This window comes from Cibotium barometz, chromosome 34, assembly GCF_041138505.1.
Source record: "Cibotium barometz isolate CiBa-2024 chromosome 34, ASM4113850v1, whole genome shotgun sequence".
Lineage (NCBI taxonomy): Eukaryota > Viridiplantae > Streptophyta > Polypodiopsida > Cyatheales > Cibotiaceae > Cibotium > Cibotium barometz.
The window spans coordinates 14,025,892-14,042,458 of NC_141079.1; the positions used below are offsets into that span (position 1 = coordinate 14,025,892).

General features: G+C 47.5%; 1 protein-coding gene across 3 annotated transcripts in view; it reads right to left on the minus strand.

Moving 5' to 3' along the window:
- Positions 1-16,237, minus strand: part of LOC147618727 (uncharacterized) — a 59,893-nt gene extending 43,656 nt beyond the window's left edge. For 2 of the 3 annotated variants that reach the window (XM_086773765.1, XM_086773764.1), the window contains exons 1-3: positions 16,048-16,236; positions 14,339-14,503; positions 14,032-14,197 (exon numbers count right to left, since the gene is read on the minus strand). In XM_086773765.1, the coding sequence (XP_086629891.1) occupies positions 14,032-14,197; positions 14,339-14,503; positions 16,048-16,169 (453 nt within the window). In that variant the 5' untranslated portion in view covers positions 16,170-16,236. Of the gene's footprint in view, positions 1-14,031; positions 14,198-14,338; positions 14,504-16,047 lie in introns of all 3 variants that reach the window. The other variant, XM_086773766.1, reaches the window with a different exon arrangement.
- Positions 16,238-16,567: the final 330 nt, after the last annotated feature.

The following is a 16,567-nucleotide window of genomic DNA, read 5'->3' on the forward strand; positions in this document are numbered from 1 at the left end:
AAAAACACCCTTGTCAGGCTGCCAAGAAGCTGCAAACTGACGCCTTGAAGAGAGGAAACTGCAGCCCACTAAATGAGGGATGAATCAGCCCTTGATAATCTGAAACGCAAGCTTCATCTGGTGAAAAAACGCAGATCTGTCCATGGGTAGAAAAACGCAGATCTGACGAGGTAGAGGAGGGAGCATCCAACGCTGACAATCACCGGCGCTCTGATACCATGATAGAATGTGCAGCGGAAGAAGAGAGAGAGTGAGAGAGACAGGTGAGAACCTGCTCTCAATATCATCACCAAAAGGAATACATGTCCCAAGCAAGAGGGGAGAACCTCGTAAGTGAGGGACTCCAGCTAGACAAGCTAGGCAAGCAATGAAATATGAGGGAGGCATGCCGGCTATGTATACACCTACATGAAGGCAGCCGACTGGAGCTAAGAGTCCCTCCACAACTCGGAAAAATACCCAGGACCATAAATGGGGAATAAATATGGGTAAAATATATATGAGGACTCAGGAGTGACCAGCCCCTCTGACTAACATGGTCAGTCCTAGAGGCTAAAATAGGACACCAAATAGGCAGCCAGCAAGTAGGGGATATGTGAGGACTCAGGAGTGACCAGCCCCTCTGACTAACATGGTCAGTCCTAGAGGCTAAAATAGGACACCAAATAGGAAGCCAGCAAGTAGGGGATGATGTCTAACAGCGTCACCTGGCGCCTTCTTGTGTGTTAGCACCGGATGCGGCCGCATCGTCTTCCATCAATTGAATCTCCAATGCTCACATCTGCAACTCGAGTGTCAAGCTTGGCTGCAGTGGGTAACCCTCCAGAAGGGTTATCTAGAAGAGGATCTACTATTGGGTTTTGGGAAAGAGAAGGAGAGAGAGGATACTAAGAAAAAGAGGCTCGAGTACGGGTTCTGTCTTCCAAGGCCAAGATCTACACCTTCTGCTCTTCCAACTTGGTGTTATGGTTTGCGAGTGCTCGCATCATCGTCTGGAACATCTCATGCACACTCATGTTTGCCGTCCTCAAAGGACTGCTTGGTGCTTCTTGTTCCAGATTTCTTTGTTCTCGCTTCGTCGAAGCTCGCCATAGTGGAGATATGCACTTCCTTTCTGGAGCACAACAAAACCATCCACTATGCGTGTGGGAGACTTTCCAGAGGCTAAAAACCAACCATCCTTCTACGGACAGGAGTCACACTGAAAAACGTGGTCCTCCAGAGTCTAAAAACCAACCACACAAAGGGGGGGGGGGGGGGGGGGATTCTTTCTTTTTTTCCTGGTTTTTTGGCTGAATCTTCACACTTGAAGAAGGCTCTGATACCAATGTAACATGCAGAAACTTGATGGATAGAATCAGTAACTTCACTAGACAAAAATCAGCAATCTTTTGCGACAAAGATAACGCACAAGATAGAGAAGTATGTGCAGAGAGAGAGAGAGAGAGAGAGAGTCAGACACAGTATTGGGTCCCAAATACCCTCTGTAGTAGGGCCTCCACCATGGATGGTGTACTTGATTTATTAGAATGATACAAATCTGTAAAATCTTATGGTTCTTGACCTTTCACCTTTACCTTGGCTGAAAAGTTTTCCCCTTGGCTGTCCTGGACCTTGGAAGACTCCAACCCTTTGTGAATGCTAAGATAACCAATGGAATTTTGGCTTATGCTATTTATAGCTCTTCTCAGTGCTGGTAAGCTGGCATAAAACAGGGGTCGGCCTGTTTATATTCTCCACGACCTGCCAAACTGCCTTTTAATAGGCGCTTTTCACACTTAGCTGCTGGCCACCTTTCTGCATGTCGGCTGGTCGCCCTGTATGACCTGTCCAGGCCATGTGCATAGCTGGGCCAGTGGGCTGCCTGCTGGGCAGCCACTGTGCCCTGGCCGCCCACCAATCTGGCTGCCCATGGGCTAGCTGACAGGCTGCCCAGTCCATAGGGCTGGCCGATTGGTTGGCCAAGCCCATATGGCTGGCCACCAAACTGCCCAGTCCCAAGGGTTGGCCGACAAGGGCCTAGGCCCCTTCTTGGACTGGTGGGCAATGGCCATGGGCCTCCCTGGCCCCTAAGGATGGCCCGCAAGAGATACCCCTTGATAGGCAAGGGTTTCAACCGTAGTAACAGGGGACGCCCGTCCCGGGCCTCAGGGACGGGGGAACGCCGTCCTGGCCTCCCTTTCACACGGGGATGCGTCCCTCTGCAGGGGGGACATATGTGATGTCCCTCACAAGGGGACAACCGTCCCCTATCAGGGGACATCTTAAATTTGTGGGACGGGGAGGTGTTTGGGGACGTGAAGAAATTTTTGGAAGGCTTTGCCTCTTAGGTTTTAAGTTTTAAGTCTTAATGTTTTAAAAAAAGCCTATCTAAAGGCTTATGTGCGAAGTTTGCTGAGTGATCTTTGCTCTCCTCCATCTTTGTTGTGCACACTTGCTCTCTTCCATCTCTCCTCTGGAGTGTGCACAATGCACACTACACAAGTTCTTGAGGCTTGAGCATGCCAAAGCTCCATCTAAGCTGCCATCAGCCTTCAATGGCCTCTTCTGTCACGTGCATCCCGCACTTGGATGCCACGTAGACATATCTGTACAGAAGGTGCAAGACCTGGGATGGTGAACTGGTCCCATGTGAGCCCAGTCCGGGACGAGTCAGCCAGGGATCCATCTCAGTCGTCCGAGGTCAGGTGTGCATTGTCCTGCACATGAGTCCAAGGTCAGGTGTGCACTATCCTGCACATGAAACAGTGCTAGTCCACGCTGTAAGTCTTCCTCTGGGATGATGTCAGTGATTCTGTGTATCTGGTATGGTACCGGATGCCAAATCACTAGGTAGTTAGTTAGGGTTTGCTTTTAGACAAGGGGCCAGCCGGGCTACCCCGGGTCTTTGTGTGGGCATGGGGATAGTGTGAAACCATCCCCATGAGGACCAAGAAGGCCCTGGCTGAACCCATCAGCCATGGAGGGGCGGTAGGACAGCCCTAGGGGCAGGCTAAGGGCAAACACTCAGGAGATACAGTCTTTGTATGGCTGTAGGGCAAGTATGGGGCAGCCCATACAGGCTGTCCAGCGCCCTGACTGTTTGCAAAACAATGTCCAGCCCATCCAGAATCAGGCACATGATGCCCAACCATCTAGGGAATGATGTGCAGCATTTTATGTGATTTTTCTAGCATTTAATGCTGATTATCAGTCGTGGGACAAAACAGGGTTGGCCGACTGGATTCATAGCTGGCCGACTGCTCTAGGTGGAGTAGTATAAATAGGAGAGCCCACAATCCCATTAGTTCATATCAAATTTCACCAAGAGCTCAAGCATACAAGGGCTAGACAAGCCAAGAAGTTGCTAAGCAAAGGGGTGGAGGACTGCAGGTGAAGGGCAGGGATTTTCTCAGCCAAGAAAGCTCAAGGATTTTTGTATTTTCTTTTCAGATTCACATCATTCTAATAAAGCAAATACACCATCCGTGGTGGGGGCCCTACAAAGGGTATTTGGGACCCAATATTGTGTCCTGTCTATCTCTCCCTCTCTCTCTCTCTATTTTTTCTGCACATCTTCATTCAGTTTTTGTGCGTTAATTCCGTCGCGAAAAGAGTGCTGATTTCTGAGCATTGAAGTTATCAATCTTCTCCGAAGCTACCGCATGTTACAGTGGTATCACAGCCTACTTCAAGTGCAAAGATTCAGCAAAGAAACCGGAATTTTTTCTCGCTTGTGTGGTTGGTTTTCAGACACCGGTGGACTACCCTTTTCGGAGTGACTCCTGTCCCTCGAAGGACGGTTTGTTTTCAGCCTCCGGACGTCTCCCACACAGATAGTAGATGGTCAGATTGCGTTCTAGAAAGGAAGTGCATTTTTCTGCTATGGCGAGCTTCGACAACGAGAGAGACCAAGAACCATGGGACCAGAGTGCACCAGGCGGCCCAGCTAGGGCACCAGGCTTGAGTGTTACAGATATGTTCCAGCAGATGATGCGAGCAATCGCAGACCAGACAACCAAGTTGGACGAGCAGAAGACGCAGATCTTGGCTCTGGAAGAGCGTACCTGTTCTCCAGCGTCGCGTTTTCCATCTCCTCCTCCCTCTCCTTCCGTATCCCAGATCCAGATCCTCGACACAGGGACCCTTTTGTGGGTCACGACCGCAGCCAAGCTCTTTGCTCGAGTTGCAGATGCGTGCATTGGAGATCCGACAACGTGAAGACGAAGCCATGTGACGCGTGGAGCACGAGCGTTACCTAGCAACTTTGGACGCCAGATTGACACCGGCGGCGCCCTCGAATCATTTTCCCGAGAAAATGAACTTCAGTAAGTATAATGGTAAACTCGATCCCACAACTCTCTATTCATGGTTGCATCAGTTTGAAGCTTACTTTGCCGCAGTTAGAAAAACAGATATTGACAGAGTGATCTTAGCCAGTTGGTACTTGGAAGGTGAGGCCATTCCTTGGTGGACTCAGTGGGCTCATGCCCACACTAGAGTAGGTATGGCAGCTTATGTGTGGGACGAGTTTGTCCACGACCTTAAGCAGCGGTTTCTACCGCCCCACTACCTTGAGCGACTCGAAGACGAGTTCAGGGGAGCACGTCAAAACGCGCAACCAGTCCTTCAGTTTGCCAATAGAATTTCGACTTTATGTTTGCAATTAGGCTTATCTGATTCGGACAAGAAAGGGCAGTTTTTGTATGGCCTTGACACCACACAAATCCAATGGGAGGTGCGTATGTTTAGGCCAGCCACCTTTGAAGACGCACTCTCGCTTGCACAGAGTGCAGAAATGAAACATAATGGTGGCAAGCCCAAGACTTCCCAGCCGGCTTCTCCCAAGGCTACCGCCTGGGGGGGCAAAGGCCAAAACCAGACGGGGTCTTCAACAAGACAGAGCCTAGGAGCCTCTGGCTCCAGAACTCGAACAATGCGTCTAAGCTTACTCCAAACTAGAAAAGCACGCAAGACAGGTGGCAAGTTGAGTGCTGAGGAGCTTTCTCAGTACAAGTAGGAGGGTAGATGTTTCTTTTGTCATACAAAAGGACATACTTCTCGGGATCGTCCTAAGAAGCCTCCAAAACCCGCCGCCGCTGCCTCCACAGCTTCCATGGTAAGCTCAGCTCCCACACAGACCCCAGCGGCTACCCCTAGTTCTTCAAACCCCGGTGCTTCAATTGGAGCAATTATTAGCTGGGAACTCGAAGATAAGCAGAAGGGAGCCCATGACCAGGAGTATGAGCGCAACGAATTGCTCAAGTCCTTTGGCTACATAGGTGGCCAGAAAGTCGGTCTTGTTTGCCAGCGGCAGCACGGAGGATGTGGTCATGGAACAAGCTGCTAGGCGTGCCCGTTTCGACCCGACTTCGGTGGACAAACAGGTTGAGGGTTTTAGCACAGGCATGACAACGAGCGTCAAGTATGAAGCTCTAGGTGCTAAGTTAGTTATTCAGGGCATAGAATTTGTGCATGATTTTATGGTTGCCCCTCTTGTAGGAGCAGACATAATTTTGGGTATTCAGTGGTTTCACAAGTTTCTTCCAGATGTCAAGTGGGACAAGCACACGTTCCAGATCAATCGGAATGTATCAAACGCCCCAGTGACCATCAAGTGTGAGCCAGGAATTCCGAACTTTCCGCTCATAAGCCACTTGCAGGCTAAGCGAGCAGTAAGGAAAGGCACACAGTGTGCAATGATATACATCCAGACAGCCCAGACGGTGGCCAGTGCTTCCCAAAAGTACTTGGCTCTCCATGAAAAGTTCCAGAAGATTTTTCTTCGGGACAGCCTCCCTCCCCAGTTCCCCCCGTCCAGACCGGAGGACCACAAGATTGACCTCCTCCCAGGCTCGGAACCCCCGAGCAAGTTTCCGTATCGCCTTTCCAAGGCAATGGAATCGCAGTTGGACCGCCAACTCCAAGAATTGTTGCAATCTGGCTTCATCCGCTCTAGCGTGTCGCCATTTGCAGCACCGATCTTATTTGTCAAGAAGAAAGATGGGTCTTCCCGTTTGTGTCGATTATCGTGCACTCAACAAGCTAACTATCAAGAGCAGATTCCCGATGCCTCGAATAGATTCTATTCTCGAGAGGCTGAATGGAGCAAAGGTGTTCTCGAAACTTGATTTAAAGAGTGGGTACCACCAAGTGAGGATTATGGAGGGGGACATCCCCAAGACAGCCTTTTGTACGGAACGGGCCCACTATGAATTTGTGGTCATGCCATTTGGCTTGACGACCGCCCCAGCTACATTTAACCGCACGATGATGCATGTTTTTCGGGATTTGATTGGAAAGTGTGTGTTCGTATTTCTGGACGACATACAAGTATTTTCAGCTACGGTTGAGTAGCATGACATTGATGTGCAGAAAGTTCTTAAGTTGCTGGAAAGCAACGAGCTCTACGTCAATGAGAAGAAGTCGGAATTTTATCTGTTCTAGGTGCATTACTTGGGATACATAATTAGTGATGAAGGCATTCGACTTGATCCGGCTTAAGTGGCCGAGATTGTCAACTGGAAAGTACCTCAGACAGCCTATGACATCAGATCATTTGTGGGTATATGGCATACTCCACCCACATCGACAAGTTTTTTGACCTCTCGACAGATCTCACCGATCTGCTAAAGGAAGTGAAGACAAGAAGGCAAAAGATTCGAATGACTCCACGAGCGTTGGAGGCATTCAAGAACCTCAAGGTGGCTTTATCAGAAGCGCCTTGTTTAGCACTTGCCTCGTGGGACGAGCCATTTCAGGTGATCACCGATGCGAGTAACATCGCAATTGGAGGTGTATTGCAATAGAATGGTCATCCAGTAGCTTACATGTCTCGTAAGTTACTACCCGCAGAGAAAAACTACTCAGTCTATGATCGTGAACTCCTAGGAGTTATACATGCCTTGAAACATTGGAAACATTTTCTGTGTGGCCGTGACTTTGAGGTTCACACTGACCATCAGGCATTACGCTGGATTCAGACAATGCCAAGTGCACAGTGGAGTGATCGACAACACCGCTGGTGTCAGATATTCCAGCAATTCAGTGGGATGATTGAGTACCTTCCAGAAAAGGCCAATCCAGTGGCCGATGCTTTGAGCAGGAAGGGACAAGTGACTACGATTATAACCTCTAGACTTGATCTTGTTGGTTATAGGACTAGATAACATGAAGCACACGTACGCGGATTCCGAGAAATTCGGTACACAGTGGGAACAGGCATTGGATGCCACAAGACCATGCCACTTTCTGATACGCGATGGTTGGCTTTTCTACAAGGGCCGACTGTGTGTCATGAAGTCGTTCAGGGCAGCTCTTCTCCATGATGCCCATGACGCTATTACAGGTGGTCATAGGGGCATGAATTCGACTCTGGAGAAATTGGAACCGCAATATTATTGGCCAAAGATGAGGCGAGATGTGTTTTCATATGTACAACGCTGTGATATTTGTCAAAAGGTGAAAGCTCCTCGTGGAAAGAAGATAGGGTTGTTACAGCCCTTGCCAATTCCTGAGGGTCCTTTCCAAGATATTTCAATGGACTTTGTTACGAATTTGCCTCCCAGTCCAAGTAAGCGTAAAACGCAGTGCTTAACTATTGTTGATAGATTTAGCAAATTTGTTAAGCTTATTCCTTGCAGGGCCAATGTGACCGCCAAGGATGTTGCCCAGTTGTTCATTCGGCATTGGTACCCGATTGGCGGGATTCCTAGGACCATAGTGTCAGACCGAGATGCCAAGTTTACCAGTCATTTTTGGAGGGCATTGTTTGATACCTTTGGTACTAAGTTGAATTTTTCCAGTGCATTCCACCCACAGACGGACGGCCAGACAAAGATATACAACCAGTTGGCCTTTGATGTGCTAAAGTGTTATGTGCACGATCAGCAAGGTAAGTGGAAATCTTATTTGCCTTTAGTTCAAGCTGTTTTGAATGATTCTTTTTCTTCAGCTATTGGCAGAACTCCATATGAGGCAACGTTTGGAAGACCTTTCCAATCGTTGTTGACCAAGACTTCGTCTTCAGTACCTGAGGCGAACAGAGTGACGGAGTCTTACCATGAGATTTTAGAGTCAGTAAAAGACAGATTGGCTAAAGCGCAAGAGGCCTACACTCGACAGGCCAATAAAGACCGAAGGGATATGAAGTTTTCGGAAGGGGATTGGGTTTATCTTCGGATTATGAAGCAAAGATTGAAACACGTGGGCAAGCGATGCCCAAAGTTGTCTTTCAAGAGCTTCGGACCTTTTCCCATTAGGAAAAAGATTAATGAGGTGTCTATGCAGTTAAAGCTATCTCCGAGTTGGACTATGCACGATGTGTTTCACGTTAGTTGGTTAAAGCCATATGTAGGTCCTATCCCTTCAGAAGTCAAAGACGAAGCGGAACCAGATATTGTTGATGAAGTAGATGTTATGGTTCCAGAACAGATCCTTCTGCACTGTTTCAAGCATGGCTCAGGCCGAAGACTAAGACAGTTCCTCACGAAGTTTCAGGACCGAGGGACCCACGAAGCGGTATGGCTCGACAAAGTTTTTTTCGAAGACTATTCGGCGTTATTGACGGATTATTTGGAGGCTATGCAGCTTCCGTCAAGTTAAGCAGAAGGGGATGTCACATGCATCCTGCACTTGGATGCCACGTAGACATATCTGTACAGAAGGTGCAGGACCTGGGATGGTGAACTGGTCCCATGTGAGCCCAGTCCGGGACGAGTCAGCCGGGGATCCATCTCAGTCGTCCGAGGTCAGGTGTGCATTGTCCTGCACATGAGTCCAAGGTCAAGTGTGCACTGTCCTGCACATGAAACAGTGCCAATCCGCGCTGTAAGTCTCCCTCTGGAATGATGTCAGTGATTCTGTGTATCTGGTATGGTACCGGATGCCAGATCACTGAGTAGTTAGTTAGGGTTTGCTTTTAGACAAGGGGCCAGCCCATAGGGCTACCCTGGGTCTTTGTGTGGGCATGGGGATAGTGTGAAACCATCCCCATGAGGGCCAGGAAGGCCCTGGCTGAACCCATCAGCCATGGAGAGGCTGTAGGACAACCCTAGGGACAGGCTAAGGGCAAACACTCAGGAGATACATTTTATGTGATTTTTCCAACGTTTAATGCTGATTATCAGTCGTGGGACAAAATAGGGCTGGCCGACTGGATTCATAGCTGGCCGACTACTCTAGGTGGAGTAGTATAAATAGGAGAGAGCCCACAATCCCATTAGTTCATATCAAATTTCACCAAGAGCTCAAGCATACAAGGGCTAGACAAGCCAAGAAGTTGCTAAGCAAAGGGGTGGAGGACTGCAGGTGAAGGGCAGGGATTTTCTCAGCCAAGAAAGCTCAAGGATTTTTGTATTTTCTTTTCAGATTCACATCATTCTAATAAAGCAAATACACCATCCGTGGTGGGGGCCCTACAGAGGGTATTTGGGACCCAATACTGTGTCCTCTCCATCTCTCCCTCTCTCTCTCTATTTTCTGCACAAGGGTTAAGGTTGGTCTTGGTAAGAAGAGGTGAATGCCCACAGACACGTCCCGTCCCCGTCCCAACCCCAAGTCCCCGTTCCCTGCCTCCAGGCGTTCCCCATCCCCAAACCCTTCCCCGTCCCTGTCCCCCAACCCATGTGACCATAGTTGTTACGAGGCGCGCCTCTAACAGTAAGAGGCGTACGAGGTGTACGACTGCCTGATCGAGGCATCCACCCAAAAAAAAATGCTGGTTTGAGTCTTTAGACGGGGGCTTTAAGGGCCCAAGGCAGCCCCTCTCACACACACTCATTCTCTCCCTCCCTCCCTCCCTTAAGCCTTTCTCAGACCCAAAGTTCAAACTTAAAACTTCAAACACACTAGGATAATGATGTTTTTTATACCCACTTTTGGAGCTATCTCTATACTCTACCGGTTCATTTCACTTCATTTCATTTTACTTTGTACCCTTGAATCTTGATGATGTATCCAGATGATGAGGATGGACTATTTTGGTCTCATAGGTCATTTTGGCCTTTTGCAGACGTTTAATACACCTTTCTTTCTCACACACACACTCTCTCTCCATCTCTGATACACTCTCTCTCTTCATTTCATCTCTCTCTCTCTCTCTCTCTCTCTCTCTCTCTCTCTCTCTCTCTCTCTCTCTCTCTCTCTCTCTCTCTCTCTCTCTCTCTCTCTCTCTCTCTCTCTCTCCGCGAGGAGGTGGAGACTGAGGATCACTTTGTATGTAGATGTAGAGCCCACCAGGGGGTCAGAGATAGATATGCAGGACTGTTTGAGGAGCACTCTTCACTACATCAGTTGATGGAGGCCTCGGACCAGCGACAGCTTGGCAGACTACTACTAGAGCTTCATAGTTCTCGAGAGAGACTCCTCCAGACACCCGCTCCCACTAGGGGTGGGAGACAGTCCCAGCTCACAGATTTCTTCCAGAGAGCTATGCCAGTGCCAGCTGATGTACCACGTGGGGTGACCGCACAAAGAGCAGAGGAATTGAGAGCCAGGAGGAGACCTAGGCAGACTGGACATAGAGCACCCCGACTCCATCATTGAGAGATAGCAGCTATCCGAATGAGACACCAGATGGAGACACAGGAGAGGCTAGCTCGCTTTCATTCAGACGCAGTGTACATGTTCATGCCATTCACAGCCTCAGCATCGGCGATGTATGATATCTTATATCCCTCTTATGGCACTGGATGGAGTTAGACATAGATCTGCATAGCATGCTTGTACTACCCCTTCAGCATATAGAGATGCATCTTGCCTTAGCACTCCATCCACATCCCCACCCCCCTTATATTGTTTGTATATGGGCTCCACCGATCCATGATGATTCACAGTTGTATCCAGACACATGCACACTTTTTCTTTTGTTTCTTTTCTTCCGATGACCGGAAGAACACAGTTGTATTATTTTTTGTCTCATAGGCCGACTTTGGCCTCTCGTAGACGTTAATATATCTTTCTTTCTTTCTTTCTTTCTCTCTCTCTCTCGCCGCCCCCTCACTGCCCGCCTGCTGTTCACCTCCCTCGCTGCTCGCCGCCCCCTCACTGCTCGCCTGCTGTTCGCCCTGCTCGCCGCCCTCTCACTCCTCGCCTGCTGACCTGTCGCCTCCCGCCTGTTGTTCGCCTTGCTCGCCTCCCCCTCACTGCTCGCCTCCCTCTCTCTCTTCGAACTTGTCGCCTCCCTCTGTAGCAAGAGAGTAACAAGTTCCTGATACTTAAGGGGTTCAAAAGCATTCCTCATGCTGAGGTTCAAAGAGGTATGAAAAGCCAAGTAAGATCTTGGCAAAGAGTTCAAGATGGTGGACACAAGCTGTGTCTCAGGAATAATCTCATCCACATTGATGAGTTGCTCTCTCAAATCCTGCAGCTTGTTCAAGTGGCTAGACATATCATCTCCTTCATGCATTTTTTGATTTTCCAGCTCTCTTTTCAAAAACGAGATCCGAGCCTCATTACGAGCAACATACATCTGCTCCAAAGTCACCCATGCATTCCGTGAAGAGCCAACTGAACGAATATGAGGTATAATAGACCTCTGTACTGACAATGCAATAAGTGACAAGGCTTGTGCATCTCTGGCATCCCATGTCTTCTGAGCATTTGTTCTTTGAACAGGCAATGGCTGACTTGGTGCCTGTACCTGTTGTCCTCGTCCACGAGCACCCCCTTGGGGAGGAGTCTCTGGAGCCAATGGACCTGGACGTGGTTCATCACCACTAACAAAATCCCAAAGACCTTTTGCCACAAGCACATTTCTCAACATAAAACTCCACAAGGAGTAGTTCATGCCGTCCAACTTGTCTTCCTTAGACAAATACGTGAATACATCACTCTGCTGTTGATTTGCCATTATGCCAATGCACAATGTTGTACCTGTGTATCAAAAAGCCCAATAGCAACAACCCTGAAAGCAACTGTACTCTACTTAATACAGCTAACCCAAATATGCTTGCACTCTCAATCCTCTGAATGTGCAACACAATGCACCACTGACTGAGTAGAGCAGCAAAAATGGCTTACACATTGCCAAAATGCCCAAAAATGCCCAAAGTTACTGCACCCAAAACCTTGCAAAAAACCTGTAGAGATTTGCAAGAAAATCTGCCTGTATCCGCCAGAAAATTTTCACAGAGAAAATGCCCAAATTTCAAAACTTGTAAAAGCTTACCTTAAATGTGACTTTTGCAGGTACAAGTCGACTGTTTGCTGTACGGAACAGTAGACAGGTACAGGTCGACTGCAGGCTGTTCGAAACAACTGCACAGAAACAGGTCGATTGTACGGCGACTGTACAGAACAGGTACACGCAACAGATACGGTACGGAAACAGCTGGCAACAGGTCAGTTGCAGGTATGCTGGACTGCTGTACGGAGCAGGTACAGTTGACTGTACAGCTACAGTACAGAGCGGGTACGAAACTGCAGGTACTGTGCGAACCTGCTCTGCTGTACGGAACTGTTGGTGGCGTCTGACTGTACGAGCAGCTACAGAGTTCTAAACAGAACTAGTCGCCTGGCAGGTGCTGTACGGAGCTGCAGGTTCTAGGCGTGCAGCTGACGGCGAATGGTACGGACAGCTGACAGCTGGGCGATGAACTGTACGGACAGTTGCACGTGCTGCTGGTCGCCTGCAGGTTTTGTACGGAACTGCAAGTTCTAGGCGACTATGTACAGGCAACAGCAGGGTACTGATGGCTGGGTGAACCTGGGAGCTCTGATACCAAATGAAGGAGCTCAGCTGTTAGGGTTGGGGTTTGGAGGGTACTTCAGCAAGAAACGTGAGTGACAGAGAGAGGAACACGACTTCTCTTGTATTGAGTAGTGATAAAATGAAGTACAATAGCCACATAAAGAAGTGACCTAAAAGGTGTGTTCACATGGTCCGGCCATAAAGTGTGCCAGGTGGACCAAATCACTTATAAACTATTATAAGTGGAACTAAGCTAAAACTGGGGGAAAAACCTCCACTAACTAAAGTAAAAAGTGCCCCAGTAACCTACTGATGATCACTAGCACTCCTCTGGGTGCATACACAGCATAAAACCCAACAACCGTTACTTGTATGGCTGGCCATAATGCTTCAAAGCACTAACAACTAGTGTATGCAAGATAGGATCGTCTTCCACACAAGTAGGAGGAAGATCCTAGGTATGGGATAACAGTTATAAACCTTAACCCAAGTAATCACAGCCTACTACACTAATCCTCAGTGTTCCCTATCCCCATATTAAGCTCCACTAACCATGTGATTAACGTCGAGTACATGACATACTTCCCCAGGGTCCCCTAGTTTTGAGAGCAAAGATTCAAACACACAACACACATAATAGCCCTAAACTACTGAATTGTTTTATGCACAAGAAAAGGTATTGCAACTGAATTTCAAGTACAAGACAATTCTGAGAATGTTGATAACAATTTGCAACCCAACACTCTGCTGAAGTTTCCCCTTGGCCAGCCCTTTCACCAGAGTCTTGTACTGTAGGCTCTAACGCTGAGAGAATGCAAATGGAAATGATGATTTCCAACGCACACATATATGCACACCCTAAGGACTGCCACCGACCCACTGCACAATGGACGTCTGCAACATGGCACCTCCATTCGTCAGGACTGATATGCTGCTGCTCGCCTGCACATGATGTCTGACTGCCCTAGGGTGAGGTGTGTCACATATACACCCCTAGTCTGCTCTTTTCTCATCATCATCATCAGCCCTCTCTGCAGCATTGCAACCCACAGGGCATTGTGAGCTACCCAAGAAGAGGCCAAGGAAGAGTAGGATGAGAAGGAAAGAGGGCAGCAGTATCTAGGCAGAGACATGATAGTTTTGAGACTGCAGCTGAAGATCTGTTCATTAGTATTTGGAAAGGAATTGTGAAAGCTGCTCCTTTCCATTTCTCCATTCTTTCCTTTCACCTCCCTTCTCTCCAACCCTTGCCTCACCGACCCCTTTTTCTCCTAAATTACCAAAATCAATACAATTGGCGGTTACAAATTTCCCCAAAAAAAACATACCAAAAATCCAGGCATGAATAAAAAGGATCAGACCAGGCTGGTTATTATACTGCAGCAGTGTGCAAGTAGTTGCACTGGAGGATCCAGCACCTCAGTGGATCTTGTCGACATGGTATAAACAACTCCAAACTTGTCAGCATATAGTAGCCATTTGCTATCATGGCTGAATGACGCAGCACTCACTTTCTTGTTTGTATGCCTGGCACAAGGTTTTCAGCAATAATCTATCACATACATGAAAAACCACTCAGCAGAAACATGTTACAGCAACTGAGTCGTGGTGGTGCTGGTGCTAGGCACATGCACGTGCATTCGCGTGTTAAGAGGGGGGAAAGCTTACACAGTCTTCAGGCATGACCATGAATTTGCATCCCACAGTTTAACAAGTTTATCATCGCCAGCTGACACAAACAACCCACCCTCCCTATCAAATCTGATGGCTTTGATGGCATCCTCATGGCCTGATGGCTTTGTAGTATCCTTGATCACAACAGCAATCTTAACCCTGTCAAAAGAATTAAATCCACAAATTGAATATTTGCCAATTTGACTGCCCAAAAAATGCACAAGATGTCCCACATTAAAGCCTGCAGCTTTGATTTCATAAGACAGTGGCTTTAGGTTCCTATAGAGAGAGAGAGACAGAGACAGAGACAGAGAGAGAGAGAGCACAGCTAAATTTTGTAAAGATAACCCAATGGAATGAAACAGCAACAATTTCCAAAATGTATTGAGAACAGTAAAACAGAAACAGAAACAGAAGACCCCAACACCATGTCTTTGTTAGATGTGTTTCATAGGGAAGCACACAAGCGTGAGCAGTTGGAGTGCAAGGATTTGTATGGGACGTTATGGGCACACTTACAAAGATGAATACTTGTAGGATCAGCAAAATGCATCAAAAGTTGACAATGATATTGTGAACCCATACTGTCAGAGTGAAGCAGGCATGCCTACTATTTATTTGATGTGCTGTCAGTGTCCAATGTCCATGAAAGGGCAGTGCCAATACTTGAACCTATTTTTTTACTGAGGTGGCAAATACAATGTGTTGAATTTTAGCATCAGATTTTTAACTTTGTGACATGGCTGCTGTCGCTCAGCCAGAACCGAGAGGAATTCTGCATCACCAACCATATGGCTAAACAATAGTTGCTTTCATTACAATCAATAAGGCACGTGTGCACTTCCATCACAAGTAATACATTTTTTTTTGACCTGTTGCAGGATACCAAGCACATGTCATTTTCTGCTCTCACAACACCATGACAACAGAAAAGGATCCTTGGCTACCCTCATTCTCCTCCCCACCAAATCCTGCTGCAACAGTTTACACTAAAGTACTATGTTGGTAAAATGACAGCACTAGCATCACTCTTCAATTTCATGTTCTTTAAAACATACGCGTGCAAGAACACACCCCAGTACCACAACAGGGTAGCCACCCTTCCAAATATTTTCCAATGAAGGCAGGGGACAAAACGTTGGAACATGCTCCACAAGTATATTGCTCAGCCAATTGGATTGAACACCCAGCACAGCCGTTAAGAGAACCAATGCAATCAAGACGACTCTCCTGGCCAAGTCCTAGATCCAGAACATTCAGAGAGCCTCATGGCATGTTATGTGTATCATGCAAATGCTTGTATCATGGGGTTACACATGGCCTGGTGTGTGTATCATGCAGGTGGGCAAAACGTTGAAGCCTCATGGCATGGTATGTGTATCATGCATCTGCTTGTATCATGGGGTTTCACATGGCCTGGTGAGTGTATGCAGGTGGGCAAAACGTTGAAGCCTCATGGCATGGTATGTGTATCATGCATCTGCTTGTATCATGGGGTTTCACATGGCCTGGTGTGTGTCATGATGGTCACCACATTTCCAGCGTTTCGTCCGGAGCTTCCACGACAAATGGATCCACAGCATCACCGTAAGAGAAGCTTCATCTCCACAACCATTCATAATCTATGGCTGCTTTAAGTTGCAAAGATAATTCAAGCTTAAACGAAGAGCCTTGAGCTTAAAAGAAGAGAGATTTGTACTCACAGCAGGTTAAAGATACGGAGCTCAGTACCCACTGCCACTACGACATATCTGTTTTGAGGATCGAGTGCCAGCAGCGCAGGCGCCACATCCTTGCTGGAAGCCTCTTCATGATCCTCGTCCATGCGTCGTTAGTGTATGCGAGAAACTCGCTGTCCACAAGCATGGGCAGGGAAATTTGCGCGTTTTTTCCAAATTTTTAAAGTTTGGTTTTCGGATTTTTATCCAAGCTACTTTTCCTCATTTTTTTAAATTTATTCCCCATCTCACTAACCTTTTTTAAGAGCCCCATCTCACGTAGCATTAGCAAGGGGACTGAAGCTCTCTTAATCGAATAAATGAGTAGTCTCACCCCAAGTTTTTAAAAATAACCCTTAAAAATAACGAAACTTTAGTGCACTCCAAGTAATGTTGAAAATTACTCAAATACTATGATTTCGGGTACTTTCGCCATTAATAGTCAAATTGTTTCGAAAGAAGTAGTGAAATTGAAGATTTCAATATTAATCGATGCCGATGAGTG